At 48.1% G+C, this 17,087-nt stretch overlaps 2 protein-coding genes and 1 pseudogene across 2 annotated transcripts; 1 reads left to right on the top strand and 2 right to left on the bottom strand.

Moving 5' to 3' along the window:
• Positions 1–5,993: 5,993 nt before the first annotated feature.
• On the top strand, positions 5,994–7,507 carry LOC136519088 (UDP-glycosyltransferase 87A2-like). Its single transcript, XM_066512746.1, has 2 exons — positions 5,994–6,543; positions 6,624–7,507. The coding sequence occupies exons 1-2, from the start codon at positions 6,048–6,050 to the stop codon at positions 7,505–7,507; spliced, it is 1,380 nt and encodes a 459-aa protein (XP_066368843.1). The 5' UTR covers positions 5,994–6,047.
• A 1,045-nt stretch (positions 7,508–8,552) lies between these two features.
• On the bottom strand, positions 8,553–10,976 carry LOC136515933 (cyclin-B1-5-like; annotated as a pseudogene).
• A 2,071-nt stretch (positions 10,977–13,047) lies between these two features.
• LOC136518162 (uncharacterized) lies at positions 13,048–15,901 on the bottom strand. The gene is made up of 2 exons (XM_066511828.1): positions 15,196–15,901; positions 13,048–13,975 (listed from the first exon to the last, which is right to left on the bottom strand). The coding sequence occupies exons 1-2, from the start codon at positions 15,663–15,665 to the stop codon at positions 13,897–13,899; spliced, it is 549 nt and encodes a 182-aa protein (XP_066367925.1). The 5' UTR covers positions 15,666–15,901; the 3' UTR covers positions 13,048–13,896.
• Positions 15,902–17,087: the final 1,186 nt, after the last annotated feature.

The following is a 17,087-nucleotide window of genomic DNA, read 5'->3' as shown; positions in this document are numbered from 1 at the left end:
ACCAGAACACACGATACAGGACATGCCTCAATAGGTCCTGAAAAAACATCCCTCCGGTGTCCACAAACCATTTCAAACCAGGGTTGTAGTAATGCATTGCACATAAGATGCGGGGCACCCTGTTGTACGCTTCCTCTCAAGTACCCCATCTAATGGGCAGAGCAATTTGCTTAGCACACCAAGCATTTTCGTACGTCACATCATATTGAACAAATCCGAATATGGATTGTTGTAAAGAAGACACCGAGATGTCGTTATTGTCATCAACGAGCCCCAATATACGACGGGTAAGGTAACATGCAGTGAGCTGCTGATGATTTTCCTTCCCCCTATTGTCTAGGCAAGTGTGGGGTTCAACAACTTTAGTTATCCTCCACTTGCCATCACTCTATCTCCTTTGTGCATTTAACCTCCACAGACAACCGTTTTTGCATATCATGTGGTACTTCAACTCCTGGTCCGAATGAGTCATGGTGTACGGCCTATGGTGGTACACAGCATAGTCCTGAAGGAAGAGTTTCATCTCTGATATTGTGTTGAATATCATCCCCTTCCTAAGGATTTCTTTCTCATGGTTGTACAATGAATTCCTATACATCTGGAGACCGGTGTCACAAACTGCCATGTCCGTCATGCTAACATCCCTATAGTTCGGAACGCCCCTGAAAGGTACGTTCTTCGACCTTAGTTGCTCAAGCTCAATCGCTGTGTAAGGTGGTGGTAGAACATACTGCTGCGCTTCGCTAATTCTGGCCCATGAATCATATGGGGTATCATCTGCAGCCAAATCTGTGACTAGTCTACCCTGAGCCTAGGCACCACGCAAAACCTCAGTTGGTACTGATAATGGCGTAGTATGAACAGGTACTGTCATGGCATCAGGTGATGTTGGCATAGCATCTGTACCTCCTTGGTCCTCATCATAATCGTTTGAATCACTGCTGACTACATCACCGATCCTGTCCTCCTCCTCCTGCTCCTCCTCTTCCCGTTCAAACTCATTCACATCGAAGTCATTGCTTATACAACCAACTGCAGTTGAATGAAAATGCTCCTGCGTCAACTGACCGTCCAAATCCATGTTATCCTGAGTTGCTTCTCCTTCGACCCCTAATTCTTGGTCATTGCCTCCAAAACCAACAATGGACGGACCGTCATGAACACCCTGCATCCTGTACCCATTGTCCACCACCACCTCAGCCATGGGCACATTGGAACCTTGGAGAACCCTATTGTAGCGGGACCAGTGAGCAGGGTCGCGCAATGACATAAGGACATAGTGTGCCATAGTCTTCCCAGTATCAAACCTCTCATTTAGTGTGAAATCACCGTCAAACTTTATATTCAAACGGACACAAAGGTCATTGAAGCTAGGAGGTTCATCAAACCATTCCAATTCTTCTTTCATATCCTCAAACATACCATCTTCTCTCCTAACACTTCCTCCATATAAAACTCTAACACAACAATCCATCTGCAAGACCATTTCCAGAAACTTCATCAAGTCGTCGAAATCATCGTACGTAATATCTATAGTTTAATAACTATACTCGCTATACTAACTATACTTTAATAATTTAACTAACTTTATTAACTATAATGACTATATTAGGGGAGTACCTCGCTGCAGCGGCCGTGCCGTGCTGTGGCCCGAGGGGGTGGCGCGCCGACGTGCGGGCGCGGCGTCCGTGCCGTGCTCAGCGATGGGCTGCCTGGAGAGGGCGGACGCGGCTGGCTCGCTGGCTGGCGCGGGAGCACGCGGGCGCGGCTGCCGGCCTGGCGCAGGCGGAGGCGGGGCGCGGCGGCCGGCGTGCTCGGCGGCGGCCTGGCGCGGGCGGAGGCGGGCGTGGCCTGCTTTGCGGAGGCTAGGCGCTGCACTGCTGCGGCTGCTCGGGCATGGGAGGAGGAAGGCCGCGGCGGGAGCTATATTCGGCTCTGCCGCGCCATGGATCAGGGCGCGGCAGTGCCGCGCCAAGATCGGTGGTGCGGCAGAGCCCTGCCCCGTCAGAGGTCAGCGCTTCTGGTCGCCGCCACATCAGCCCTCTGCCGCGCCAGCATGTATGACGTGGCACAGGCATTTGGCCGCGCCAGGGCAATAGGCGCGGCCAAAAGTGTTAGTTTAAAAAAATCGTCAGTGTTAGATTTAAAATTATATTCAAAAAAGGGTTAAAATTAAAAAAAAATCTTCTAGGGCTAGTTATATAAAAGGTGATGAAATAGAGTTGTGTTAGGTTAAAGTTGATTTAGTTTTTTATAGTCCAATTTATCCCCTCGTGGTTGGACCATTTTGATCCTTATACACCAGCAACTCGGAATCCTATACTTCTTTTAAGTAGAGGATGAGTTGGGATGATCTCTATGGAAACAAAATCCCACATTTATACGTGTCTTTAGGTCCTGATATAACCAAAAAAAAAATAACATCAAGGCAAAAACAACTTCTGCTTGGCATAATTTGCGAAATTGTGCTATTATATATGTTTCGCCAAAAGGGGCGCAGATTATCCGTATGGCTCAGAGTAACGCAGCAAAGCACAACAAAAGGGAAACAGCAAAGGAACCTAAATTAAGAATAACACTGTGCACTATTCTTCTTGAACTCTCCGTATGAAAGGTGATAAACTATTGCAAAGGCCGTGTAATTGAAGTGTAGAGACAAGACTTTCGGTTCAGAATCGCAAACATTTTCCAGGGCCGCTCTGCTATCTGCGCCAGTCACGCACTCACGTACGCCAGCATCTTGCTTGCTCCCAAGTGAAACACACTTGGGGCCGGTTTGGATGCCAAAATTTTTGGCAAAACGTTACTGTAGCGTTTTCGTTGTTATTTGGTAATTAGTGTTCAATCATAGTCTAATTAGGTTTAAAAGATTCGTCTCGTGGATTTTGTCTAAACTGTATAATTAGTTTTATTTTTTATTTATATTTAATGCTTCATACATGCGTCTAAAGATTTGATGTGACGAAAAATCTTGAAAAATTTAGCATTTTGGGGTACAACTAAACATGATCTTGGCTAGTTGGCTCGATCATCATCCATGAACACAATAGACCGTTCCCAGATCATTCAACTTTTTTCTGCCGATCTCCTCCAATATGGAGTACGTATCAACAACTTCTCCAAGTCAAGTCGTGCTATGCTCTATATGCCTATGAAGGTAAACCATTGCAAAGGCTACACGAGAAAAGAGGGTCGGAGGACGGAGAGCATTTCGCGTGCGTCACGCGAGTCGGGGATCCAGCAAATGGGGGCTCGATTTCACTGGTGATTCGCCGGTGACGACGCCAGCGCGAGCGCGGCCGGCGGGTGACTGATTAAAAAACTCGGCTGCACTGCGTTCGGTTGCTGCAGCAGATAGGCACGCACTACGGGGAGTGCCCGGTGACTGGCTCTCTGATTCGGATTTTAGGTGGCGGAGAATGATATGATGCGCAACACGGCGACGGCGAGCTAGTTCGGCAAGACGGCAACTTTTCTGTTACGTACGTACGCACGCTGCTTTTTACAAGTGCCAGCGGTGCATTGCGGTGCATTTGCGTGATAAATCGTGCTGGAGATGCGTCATCGGTACAACAAAAACAAACTATATATGCTTTCTTACTTACACGAACTTATGTTCTTGCTTCAGCTGCTGAATTCAGGGCTGGTTATTCCTGATTGTTTTGCGCCCTCCGATGCAAGGCTATTGCCATTTTTTTCAAAACTGTCAAACGCAAACAAAACTGAATTACCTATGCTGAAAGCATTTTGGAAGAACTAACTCAAAGGTGACACAGCTTCCTATGCCAATTTCTGTACCACCAGTGAAAGAATTTCAAGGAATAGTTACTATTTGCTATTCATAGAAGATAATGGCATCCCGAATGCCATACCACCTTGATAGAGATTCAGGCTCCTTTTAAAACATGGAAAGTTTTTTAAATCTTATGTTTTTTTCTAAAAAACTAAACTGATTCTTATAATTTATTTTCTTAATTTTAATGAAAATCCTGCGTTTCGAAGAGGCCTAAAGTGACCCACATATTTAACCACACGAGATATTTACCACTTATAAGCCGCCACCAACCAGGCAACCACCACCACTTCCACAGTGATCCACTACACAATGGTTTGCAAAGCGGGTTCACATGTCAGCTAGATAGCTAGTTTTTTTCCCACTTGACCATTGACGTGCCGATGTTTTTTTTGTTTGCCATCGCCGTCACAACTCACAACACCGCTCCATTTTGGATCAGGAATAGCCCTAGGCCCAGCCCAATAAAGAAATAGCCATCCTTTTAAAAAAAAAAGAAATAGCCCTGATGAGTAGCTAGTGTTTTTTTAATGCCTCGTCAGTTCAAGAATGGAAAAAAATTATCTAACCTCCTTCAACTATTGTGCGAGATCGATTTTCCTCCCTCAATTAGAAAATCAAATTGTTTTAGAGTCCTCTAACTTTTAAAACCATCTGATTTACCTTCCTAAACGATTTTGAATATGACTTTGGCTAACGTGGTATCACGTTACCCATCATGTGACGCTACATAAGTCGGTAAATTGGACTTCCATGACAGTTCATGGAGGTTGATTAGACTATAAAAAATTATAGAAATATATATTTTTTTTCAAAAAAGTTATCAAAATATTTTTTGGGAATAAATATGCATTTTTAAATACTGAAATCTAACTTGATTATAAAATATGTAACTAAAAAAGGTGAAACCGGTTCCATATTTTCTATAAAATCATGCTCTATGTATTTTTGAACTAAACACCACAATCTAGACCACGATTTTAGGAAACACATGAAGAGTAGTATCCCGAGCATATCTAAATTGCCTTGCTGCTCGATCATGTGCTCCTGGTGCGTACGCACACCTTCGATGACAGTGATAAATGAGGAAGTTGTCTCGTCTATTAACATCAGTTCTGAGAAAGTCATAGGCCGCTGCCACTGATGGTCCAATGAGTTTGCATGCATCATCCCATGATATCCCCTGAAGAAGACAACGCTAATACAAAATTAAACCACGTGATAGATGTTCTTAATGTGTAATCAGAGCTTAAATTATATTTTTTATTTGGAATTTCTCATGCATGTCTCATTGGTTAAGAAAGACATTTCTACCGAGGAATTTTGCAATTTGGACGTTGGGTTGCGTGGTGGTTCACACTATGGTCTACATCCTCTGTTTCATATTTGGGTAAATTTCAAAACTTATGAGACTATACAAGGTTAAAATAATTCTAAGCAAGAAACAAAAAAGGTGGAGCATGATTTTAGGAAATATATGAAACTTGTTTCATATTTTTTTTTGTTACAACACGTTTTCTATGAACTTTCTAACATTAAATCAGATTTTAGTATTTTTAAATGCATATTTTTATTCTAGAATTTTTTTTGGATATTTTTTATAGTCTAATTGATATCATGAACTACAAAAGTCTGATTTATCTCTCGTTGTTAACGTGGCTCCATGTAGGACAGCTGGCATGGCGTCACTTTAGCCAAAACCGTTTTTAAATCGCTTAGGGAGCTAAGTTGGACGGATATAAAAGTTGAGAGAGTCTAAAATTTTGGTTTTTATTTGAGCGAGACAAATCGAACACATAAAAAATTGGTTTTTTATTTGAGTGAGACAAATCGAACTCATAAAGTAGTTGAGAGAGAGGTCAGATGGACTTATTTTCCAAGGATATCAGGCCTCAACGAGCCCAAATTGAGCTGGCCCATGGCCTTCTTCAGGCAGGCCATCTCTCTTCTTGCGCCAATCTTGGACACAATTGCAAAGCCTTGGTCCTTGCTACTCCAAAACGCTCTCCTTTGGGTTTCATAGGTCTCTGAAAACTAATAGAAGGTGTCAGAAATGGCGTGCAGTCCATCGTCGCCATTCGCCAGAGCCCGGAGGATATCGAGGCACCACCAACCCCACAGCATGACTCAGCTATAATACTGCGTCCCCAATGGCGGATCTCGTCAGTCGTCACAGTTCACAAGACCAAGGTTTCTCGCGTGAGTGCGTGCGCGGTGCACGTGTTGCAACTTGCAAGCGTACCCAGCTGGAACAATGGGCTCCATGGCGGCGCCGCCGTGCCACCTCGTGGCCGTGCCGTACCCGGGCCGTGGCCACGTCAACGCGATGCTCAACCTGTGCCGCCTCCTGGCAGCTCGAGACGGCGTCACCATCACTGTCGTCGTCACCGAGGAGTGGCTCGGCCTCCTCGGCGCCCCGGCGGCGCTGCCGGACCTGGGCCCGCGCCTCCGCTTCGAGGCCATCCCAAACGTGATACCCTCGGAGCACGGCCGCGCCAACGACATGGTCGGCTTCCTGGAGGCCGTGTACACCAAGATGGCGGCGCCGTTCGAGCGGCTTCTGGACAGGCTCGCGCCGCCAGCGCCAGCGGCCATCGTGGCCGACGTGTTCGTGCCGTGGACCGTGGGCGTCGGCGCGCGGAGGGGCGTGCCTGTGTGCATCATGTGCCCGATTAGCGCCACCATGTTCGCCGTGCAGTACAACTTCCACCTGCTGCCACCTGCGGCGGCCGGCGGCGGCGCGTCTCCGGGTACTAGCAGCTGTCGTACTAACATTGCTCTTCTTTGGCACGTCAACATTTCTGCAAATTGATCTCGTGCTATTATGCAGATGTTGCTGATCCTTGTTTGATTGAAAACTACATTCCCGGCACGAAATCAATCAGGTTCGCTGATCTTGCACCCACACACACCAATGCGATACTGCTGGACAAAATCCTTGAAGCCCACTCCTCTGTAAAGAAAGCGCAATGTGTCATCTTCACCAGCTTCCAAGAGCTCGAGAGCGACGCCATGGACGCGCTGAGGCAAAACCTTCCATGCCCAGTGTACACGGTCGGCCCCTGCATCCCCTTCATGGCACTGCAAGAGCACAAGACAAATCCAGACGCTGACGGCTACATGGCGTGGCTGGACGCACAGCCGGCGGGCTCGGTGCTGTACATCTCGCTCGGCAGCTTCCTCTCGGTGTCCGCCACCCAGTTCGACGAGATCGCCGCTGGCCTGGCCGAGAGCAAGGCCAGGTTCCTGTGGGTGCTCCGCGACGCCGACGCGTGCTCCCGCGCGCGAGGCCTGATCCGCGATACCGACGCTGGCCGCATCGTGCCGTGGACGGACCAGCTGAGGGTGCTGTGTCACCCTTCGGTCGGGGGGTTCTTCACCCACTGCGGCATGAACTCGACGCTCGAGGCGGTGTACGCCGGCGTGCCCATGCTCACCCTGCCCATCGCGTTCGACCAGCCGACCAACAGCCGGCTCGTCGCCGAGGTGTGGAAGACTGGGGTCGGCCTCAGGGACATGGCCCGCGCCGACGGCGTCGTCGGTAGAGAGGAGATCGCCGCGGCCGTGGAGAGGCTGATGCGTCCTGACACGGCCGAGGTCGAGGACATGAGGAAGCGAGCGGCGCTGTTGAAGGACGCGGCTCGGGCTGCGTCTGAAGAGGGTGGAACCTCGTGGAAAGATGTCACGTCTTTTGTCAACTTCGTTTCACATTGAGATCTCCGAGTGTCAAACGGAGTCACTTCAGCCGTAGAAAGCTGCAGGTGCTGACTGCTGTGTATTGTGATCGATTCTCGGAGGGGAGTCTGTGTGATCGATCAATGTTAGCAGAATCTTCTGTTCGGCAACAATAAACATGCTGCTGCATCCAGTTGACAGCAGCTCTTTTAATTGTTCAGATCAAAGTTCAAAGATTTGAAAACCTCACAAGTAGCATTTTTAAAATTCATTTCGTGAAATCATTCGAAAGAAAGAAATGTTCAGTCAATCACGAATTAATAAAGCATTTTATGAAATCAATCAGAAATTTCCAAAGTTAAAGTGTTGTATAATTGGTTCTCAGTGAGTCACTAGGATCTTTGAATAATTGCTGCTTCATTGCTCTTTCCAACTAGTGTGCTTCACTCAATCACGAGGAGTCATTTAAATCTGTAATTCTGACAGACAAAACTGTGAAAAAACTTTAAGAAGACAAAATGTGATCTCTGAATGTTAGAAGAATCTTCAGTTAGGCAACAATAAACATGCTGCTTCATCCAGTTGACAAGTAGAATTTTTAAAATTCACTTCGTAAAACCATTGGAAGAAAGAAATTTTCAGTCCTTCACAAATTAACCAAGCATTTTGTGAAGTGTATAATTGGTTTCTCAGTGAGTCGCTGGGATCATTGAACATTTGCTGCTTCATCGCTCTTTCAAACAAGTGTGGAAATGTTTCAGGAATCATTTCAATCTGTAATTCTGACTGTCTTACATAACTGTGAAATTTTTTTGAAGGAGACAAAATTCCAGGAGGGAGTCAGTGTGATCTCTGATTGTTAGCAGAATCTTCAGTTAGGTGCAACAATAAACATGCTCCTTCATGCAGTTGACAGCAGCTCTTTTAATTGTTCAGATCTACCCTTGTTCAGAAGATTTGAAGACCTCAGAAGTAGCATTTTTAAATTCACTTCGTGAAATGTCAGTTAATCACAAATTAACAAAGCATTTTGTGAATTTAATCAAAAATCGCTGACTCACTGGGATCTTTGAATAATCGCTGCTGCTTCCTTGCTCTTTCAAACAAGTGTGCTCAATCACGAAGTGTTTCAGGAGTCATTTACAAAACTGTGAAAAATCTTGAGATAAAATACCCAGAGTTAGTGTGATCCTGGCAGAATTTTCAGTTAGGCGGCAACAATAAACATGCTGCTTCATCCAGTTGACAGCAGCTTGTTCAGATCAACCAGAGTTCAGAATCACAAACTAACAAAGCATTCTGTGAAATCAATCAGAAATTTTCAATGTGATTATTCATATAATTATGAATAGTAATGACCAAACAGGCCCTATAATATACTCCTGAGAATAGAGTATGAGATGAAAAAAATAACTCTCAAACTTTTATCATCCAAAGCAAACTCAAGCAAATCCCCCTTCCATTGTCTGTGACCTAGTAAAAATTCTAGACAAGGTCGCAAAGAGCAGCCGGTGGGTGCAGAGCAACACGCCCAAACCGCTCCGCGCCGTACTTCTCGTAGACGGTCTTCAGGTTCGCATCAGGAGCAGCAGCATGGGACCTGAGCAACATCCTTGCGCCTTCCCTGATGATCAATGTACAAAAGAACTTTATGAGCACCACAAACAATCAAGTTTCAAAATCTTAAGGATTCATGGAGTGCAGCAGGGGAGGAGGAGAGCACTTACATAAGCTGCCGCTCGTGGAGGCCAGTGTGATGCTTCAAGGTTTCTGTCCAGAGAGGACTCTTCCTCAACGTGAGGCGAGCAGCATACACAGCGCAAGCAGCAACCGTCGAAGGATATGTCGTCACCATACCGTAGTCCATCAGCGCGAGCTCTCCGAAGAAATAAATCATATGCTGAAGCTGCACCCGTACGAGCAGAAGTGTCAGCAGTTCCGCACAAAACAGGAACAGAACACACATGATGTGATGCAACAGAGGGCAACCGGAGCAGCTCTTTCTTTACCTGTTCATCAGCACTACCGGCAGCCTTGGCGAATCGCAGCAGGAAGTGGTACGGAGTGGGGACAGTAAGGTTCCACTGCATGCTGTTCAGAATAGACTTCTCCGCGACAAGAATCTGGGGCCGGCTGAATGCGCAATCTGCTATTTCGATGAAGTCATTTACCTGCGACAGAAAATTTTCAGGTTTCGAGCATCCAGAATAAACGGCAAGATACGAATGGAGCTTTGGCCTTACCTCCGGTGCCCAGATCTCCTCGTATTTGCAGGCGATCAGCATCGCTGCCATGCCAACGAGCTGGAGCTCCCTCCTCGGCACGGGCTGCAGCGACAGGTACCGGTCTACAATGTATATTGTGAGGTAGAGCGTTTCTGGCATGAGGTGGAATCTTTGGTGAGACTCGATGAGCCAGTCCGTGAGGGTGGCGCGCATTTTGGAGCTGAGCTCCGGCTGATTGCCCATGTAGTCAAGTGGGACGGCTCTCATGCTGCAAAACACGAAACATGGTGTGTATGGTGAAGACAGATTCAACAAGCTTGCTTGAGAACAGACTTGCTAAAGATGAACCCGCAGTTACCTGAGCGGTCTTGTAGAATGTGTAGATGTCCTCAACGTAGTCCACCAAAGCAAGCTGGTTGTCGCCATTGAACTTGTCAATATCCTCAATGAGCGGCTTTGGCTTCTCGGTAAGGCCACAGGCAGCCTGACATCGACGAGAACAAAGCAACAGGTTTATGCAATGCTGAACCGATCAGCATCGATGCAAGAGCAGAATTATTGTTGGATGCAAGAGCAGAACAAGTGCTGAACCTTAGAACGCGCAGAAAGGACGGTTGAAAGCGTGTACACGTGCTTCTTCCTCCCATCCTTCTGCACAAAGCGGCTGCTGCCGGCGGCAGCCTCCGATAGCTTCCTGTTCCCCTCGGGGTCTTTGGCGCCACCCTCCGATGGCTTCCGGTTCTCCTTGGGAGCTTGCTCAGGACGAGGGGTGTTCTTCGCGGGCACTTTCCTAGCTGGTTTCGTAACGACGCGCGCTGCTACAGGCTGAGCAGGAGCTACGGCGTTCTGCAGAAACCACAACCACCAATTGGAATCAGACCAAATCAGATGCTTCGGATGCAAGAATCTGCCGAATCAAATCAAATGCAGTACTGGTGGCTCATCCGCTTACCTTGTTCGCCAAAGCGGCCTTCAAGAGCTGGGCGCCGAAGCTCCTGGTGATGGGGCGATGGATCCCCTCCGGCAGCTTGATCCCCCTGTAACGGCGAGGCAAGCAAGTTTCAGAGGACAACAATATGAAAGAAAGAGAACGGATACAGAAGGCCGCGACGTTCTCTAGTGTCTTACCCGTCGAGGACATCGGGGGCGACGTTGCCAATGTCACCGAGCGCTGGGCGTGTCGGGTTAGGTCTGCCGGCGGCGGCCGCGTCTTTCTGTTTCCCCGCGATCCTCGCGGCACCCTGACCATCATCGCCGAAGAGGAACGGCAATTCCATCAGCATTGGCACGGAGTGAAATTCGTGTGAAATCGAAGCAAAACTCCCCCGAAATCGTAAAGAAATAGTAACAAAGATTGGACTGTTGAAACTGAAACTTTGGCTTCACGTGAGAAATTCAGGAGCAGATCGATTGAAAAAATCGAATCAAACAAGCAGGACTACATCGCGATCAAATTTTGATGCACGAATCTAATAACGAAGCTAGAAAAGATCAAGAAGCCGGGATACATTGAAATCAAATCTGACACGTGAATGGGAATCAGACGCCCCCTGGCAGCACATATATGAAAAGAAAATCCGTTCTTGGTGGAGGATCCAAACAGCAGGCGAACAACAGATCAAGAACTGGAACTAAGTGCAGCGAAAGGCCCAATATTTCCGGACCGCTCACCTCGGTTTGCCGGCTGTGGAGCGGCAGCGGCGACAGCGCGGTGGTTTCTCGTCGCCATTGCTGAGTCGCCTCCCAAGAACGCCGACGCCAAGAAAATGGCGACCGCTTGAAAGACGCGAGGCAAGGAGAAGCTCGAACGCCTCCTCCTCCTCCTTATTGCTCTCGTCTACGGGTTCTGTGGATCGGAAAGGGAGGGAGGGGGGAGGCCTGTGCCTTTGGGGGTTGGCTGAGGAAGGAAGAAGACGGCGGTGGGGCTGCGGGGCTTTATTCGGATCAAGGGCGGCTCCAAAGGTCGGGAGTCGCGAGACGGCGAGCGGTGAGGAAGGCCGCAGCGTCTAGACGGGCGGGATCGAACGGGCCTGGAGGGTTTCTGGGGAACTAGCCGTTGAGGTTCTAAGCTTTGGGTTGCCGTTAAGAATTCGCCGATGCGGCCTACCAAAAACCACCGGCGACTCGTGTTTCTGACCATTTTCAATTTTTTCAAACCGTGATACGTACTTCACTTTCTCCTCTTTTTAAAAAAAAAAAAAAAATTCACTCCTTTTTTGAAACGAAAGGTAATTCAGTCCTGTATATCCTATAAAAAAATCACTCGCCCGTACCGTGAAAAAATGGGAAATGACAGGATGGACAACCCACCACCACGGGGCCTTTTTTTAAAAAAAAAAAGGATGGAAAAAACGGCCTTTTGCAGTAGGAAAATGGTGGTAATTGGGTAATATAGCGTATCGCGGTACTTGGCGTTGCTCGTCTTTTAAGGTCGCCATTCGCCACGGAACCTGCCTTATACCAAGGTTTTTTTTGTGTTCCTATTTCATGTAGAAAGTCTTACATCAACCATTAACTAAACACTTTTATCATGCCTCCAGAGTCTTACGAGCATACAATATCTAGTGATCATGATTCCCTTAATTGAACGAAACACAGTGTGTAAGTCACCTAGTATTACATAGAAACTTTAAGCTAAAGTGATAGGCCCTCCCATTCCGTGTTCGTATCTTCGTGTGAGAACAACGTTTAATTCTAAGGAAGGTTCAAAAAAAAGAATTCTAAAAGGGGAGAAACATAGAGAGAGAAAAAAAGGATGCGCGAATTAAATATAAGACTGCTATTTATATAAAAAAAGAGATGGTTTGCATACTATACATTGATTAAAATGCTAAGTGATTAATATGTTGTGAGTCTGACACTAAGACTTCTATTTTCTTCGTATTGAATAGGCCATCAACACGAAACTTCTTATGTTCAGCCTAACTACCTGAACACAGGGGCGGAGCCAGGCCCTTTTGTTGGGGTCGGTGCAGACTCTAGTGTTACGTTACTGGCTGTAAAATCATTGTTACTAGTTGTAGCACTACGGTGCAGAGTCTAGTCGATAAGGTTGATGACCCTAGCGACACTGTTCCGGCTTGCTGAATCTGGGCTGAAACTGGCTGAAAAATACTGTTCTGACTGAATTGTTGTGAAAGAAAAACACTGTTCCGGCTGAAAAACAAGTCGAATATGGGGTAAGCCGAACGGGCCATTATGCTGGCTTCGCTCCTATTTGAACAAACAAATCTACCAAATGTTAGCAATCGATCAAGATCACTCTATGGAGTGACGAGCCTTGCGGAGTGTGTTACTGGCTATCAGTGGAGGAGCCTCGTACTGGCGAAATTGGACATTTGCCCCCTTCCTCTGAGAAAAGAACATGTATATGCTTGTGAATCTCTAAAGTTTGGGAATAATTGAAGGGGAAGAGGAAAAGACGAGCATAGTCTTGACACTCGGAGAGTCAAGACTCAAGAACCCACGGGAGTAGGAGTACGGGACACGGCAATCTCTCTGATGAGACTGCCGATTTCAGGTCGCCAGAAACGGACTCGCCTCTCCCCGGAAACCGGCCACATCTCTGGGGCTACCGGGCTAGAAGCCAGCAGCGTACTACGCCACGGTACAGCGATGGTCGCGATCATGATGCTCGATCGGCCACGCTCAGCTAGTCAGCTCCGACCCCGAGCAGATGCGTCATGCGTCAGGCGATGAGGCGTCTCCAACACACTCCGCAGTTCGGAAAACACACAGTACAGTTACAGTAACAGGAAGGCGACTGACAGGCACGAGTCACAAGAGCAAAGACTTGTTTTTTCCGATGCCTTTGATTTGCCAGCAGCAGCAGGTGCACGGCACGGCACCCGTTCGCTAGTCCTACCCACTGGCCACTGGCCACTCGTTCAGATTCAGGTTCTGGGGTTCTGTTCAGTTTGCTTTCTCTGAACTCGTGCAATGAGGCGGCAGCTGAAACGTGAGGCCCGCCGGGCTCAAGGCGAGGCTACGACGGTTCAGACGTCAAGAGCTGCGAGAGAGATCGCTCGCTGTGTCACACCAGAAAGCGACGGCTTTGTTTACAGAGGTGCAAGGAGCAGGGTCTGAGGTTAGTTGCAGATCAAGAACGAACGCTCATGAGTCATGAAAGAAGCTAGCTACTCCGTACTCCGGTTGGTGGCGCTGGTGTCTCGTCTGACGATGATCGTCTCTCAGCTTCAGCCTTCAGCTGCAGGCCTTGGCCGTCCGGCGGCCGCGTCCCCACAGCGCCGGCCAGCAACCGATGCCCAGCGCCGTCTGTGTCCTGAAAGATTGGATGTCGGTTTTGTTAGCTTCGTACAGATATCACAAACGAATCTGAAGACTGAAACAGTAGAGCAGGAGCAGTAATCTGAAAGTGTGAAAAACTGTTTTTAGCAAACTGTTTCTGAAAAGGTGTACTCTGTCAAGGAAGAAGCTTCTGAAGGGTAAAGGCAGACTGATCCTGTGTACTTCGGTCAGATTATATGATCCTTGTTTTGTTTTTTCTGCTTTCATGGTCATAAGTTGTTCCATTGTTGACTCCACAAAGCTTAAGACAGGTCAAAAGGATGGAAAAACCGTTTGGTCCAAAAGATACCGGTCCCAGGAAAAAAAATGCATCCATCGATTATAACTTTCAGCGGCGTGTGGTTGAAAAAAGAGTGTTTCGGATACAGACCAAGCACTCGTGATGACCAAACGAAAAGCGTCGCAAAGGGGTGCAGTGACTAACGAGGACATCTAATGATCTCATGCAGTTGCAGTAGTACTGCTGGATTAGGGCCTGATTCCTATAACGTAATAATTGTACTGTCCTGTGTGGAAAATTTTCAAAATAGCTATCGGATCCATGCGTTTCAAACGATCCATCATATCAGTACCAGCAATTTTTTTTCATCATAGCATATCAGGCCTTGTTTAGTTGTAGGAATTTGGATTTTAGGGCTACTGTAGCACATTCGTTTTTATTTGACAAATAGTGTTCAAACATGGACTAATTAGGCTCAAAACGTTCGTCTCGCAATTTCCCACCAAACTGTGTAATTAGTTTTTCTTTTCGTCTACATTTAATGCTCCATGCACAAGCCGCAAACATTCGATGTGATAGGTACTGTAGCAACTTTTTAAAAGTTGAGGTGGAACTAAACAAGATCTCAGTAACCCTTTGTCATCTAAGCCTGCAACTAGTCAACTGCCAGTGTCAGTTGCAGTCACAAACAGCCTTCTTATGAGCCGTTCGGCTGACTAAGAAGCCGGCCTATTGAGCTTTTTTTTTTAGTCAGAATAATATTTTTCTCTTACAATATAACCGGAAAAATATTTTTCAGCATTAACAATTACAGATGTTGATATTTTTTAATTGAATTCACATGTATGCATGATTAGCTGTGCTAATACAGAGAAGCACGAAATGCAACAGTGATTAATTAACCATGGAAATTTAAGGCTTTCATGGCAACAAAAACAACTGTAACCGCGCGTGATCGTCGATTCGGCACTGACCTGCTGGCTTTTCCGGCGGCGGCGGTGGTACGAACAGGCTTCGCCGGCGCGCCCTGAACGGTCCCGGGCGACGGCGGCCCGCGGCTGGGCCTTGGCGTGGTCATGCTCCTGGTGAGAAGCCCCGGCACGTAGAAGTTGAGCAGCACGCCGTCGCCGCCTCCGCCGCAGCTCCCCCGACTGCCGCCGCTCCGCCGCGCCCTCAGCCGCGCCGCCTGCTGCCGCTGCTGCTTCGACGCCGCAGCTGCCGCCGCGGCCGCGGTCGGGCGATCGTCCCGCGGCGCCGACGGGGCGCCGAGGTCCGCGTCCGCGCTCGGCGGCCTGGCGCCGGCCTCCACGAGGTCGGAGAAGGAGAGCTCGCGGTCGGAGCCGCTGCCGCCTCCGTCGGGGAAGCCCGCGAGGAGGGCCAGCATCTCCTCCTCCCGCGCGGACAGCCGCCTTCCGCCGCCCGCGAGCGCGAGTGCCTCCTTCATGGATCGCTTCTCTGTCTCCCTCTTTCTCCACCTCGGTTGCGCGGCGACGGCAGGGAGCGAGCAGCGCGTATGGTATTCGACTATTCGTGGCCGCGCGCGCTTGCTCGTGAGGTTTTGGGATAGGTCCCGTCCTCGACCGGAGGCTGATGGTGTGCCGCCGTCGCTTTTGTAGATAGAGGAAGAAGACGTGTGGGCGGGCGGGTTCGCCTCCTTTGATGCGCCGGGTTAAGCAAAGAAAAGACACGGACGTCGGAGTGGCAACTGGGCTGTGTCTGTGATGATACGCAGCCGCAGCCCTTGCCCGGTCTCCCTTTTCAGTTTCAGAAGCTTCTTTTTGCTTTTGGGAAGGTTTGCTGTGTGCTGATAATCTGATCGATGCGCTGTACCATCACTTTGTGCTTACGGTTACTGATGCATCTTTTGTAGTACAGTATCTGTCATTCTGTGGCTTAGGCCACCCAACGCTACACGTGGCTGTTAGCCTCGGCTTCCACGTTCGCAGCAAGCAGCTGATTCAGCTCAAACAGTGGCTCCGCAGGGTGTCAGGGGAGCAGCGTATGCTTGATCCCACGTAAAGCTCAAGCCATCTCCGAGACACGCATTGGAGGCAGAAAAATGAAAGCCCCATCACACGTTTTGTTGGACCATAGGACAAACAAGAACGTGGTGTTCTGGGAATTATGGACAAGAATAAAAATTGAAGTTTTGGCTTGATTTTTTACTGCTGCTGGCCCCCGTTGGCCCTGCCCTTACTGTTCACATTCACATTCACATTCACATTCCGTTTAATAGTATTGCCACTGAAAAAATCTAGATGAGCTCTTTAATCGTTGATTTTACGTGGGTGTGGTCCAGGGCCGGCGTTCCAGAGGTGCGTTCGCACCACAGCACAAGGCCCCAAATCATATACGGACTACGACTATCATGAACTACTAGGTAGTTAGTTAAGCACGCTTCGCTCCGCTGTTTTTAGCCTCACTTGTTCTCGTTGTTGTTTTTGTTGGAGAAAAATAAGAGGCTGAGAAAGCTTGGTGATCACTGTTAGTTTTTAGAGGACAGTTGTTAGTGACACCGTACAGGACGGATGCCACCCCGCTGCAGGGCTGTTTGGTTCGTGTACTGGCCTGGGAGCTGACGCCCAGGCAGGCACCGATCCACCCCGGCTCAGAAAATCCAACGCCCGAGGACGCTGCCTGGCCCAGGCAAGTTGGCCATGTCAGCATCCAATCCTCCCACGGATATAATAAATTTTAATATATGAAGAGAGAAATTATCGCACTCCAGTAGTCTATTCATATGAGAAAATGATAAACTTTCACAAGTCCTACCCACTGAAAAAAAATTTCTAGATGGGCTCTTTAGCATTGCTTTACTCGGGTGTGGCCTAACAATAGATTGCAAATGTTGACGGGGACTACGGCA

This window comes from Miscanthus floridulus, chromosome 17 (genome assembly GCF_019320115.1).
Source record: "Miscanthus floridulus cultivar M001 chromosome 17, ASM1932011v1, whole genome shotgun sequence".
In the NCBI taxonomy this organism is placed as follows: Eukaryota; Viridiplantae; Streptophyta; class Magnoliopsida; order Poales; family Poaceae; genus Miscanthus; species Miscanthus floridulus.
Note: the sequence above shows the minus strand (reverse complement) of the source record. Positions and strands in the feature narration are given on the sequence as shown.

Bases quoted from the DNA above. Each gene is read 5' to 3' on its own strand.
- LOC136518162 (XM_066511828.1), bottom strand. From the start codon at position 15,665: ATGAAGGAGGCACTCGCGCTCGCGGGCGGCGGAAGGCGGCTGTCCGCG. The intron at 13,976-15,195 runs GTCAGTGCCGAA...CCAATCTTTCAG, and splicing joins GCCGCCGGAAAAGCCAGCAG to GACACAGACGGCGCTGGGCA.
- LOC136519088 (XM_066512746.1), top strand. From the start codon at position 6,048: ATGGGCTCCATGGCGGCGCCGCCGTGCCACCTCGTGGCCGTGCCGTAC. The intron at 6,544-6,623 runs GTACTAGCAGCT...GCTATTATGCAG, and splicing joins CGGCGGCGGCGCGTCTCCGG to ATGTTGCTGATCCTTGTTTG.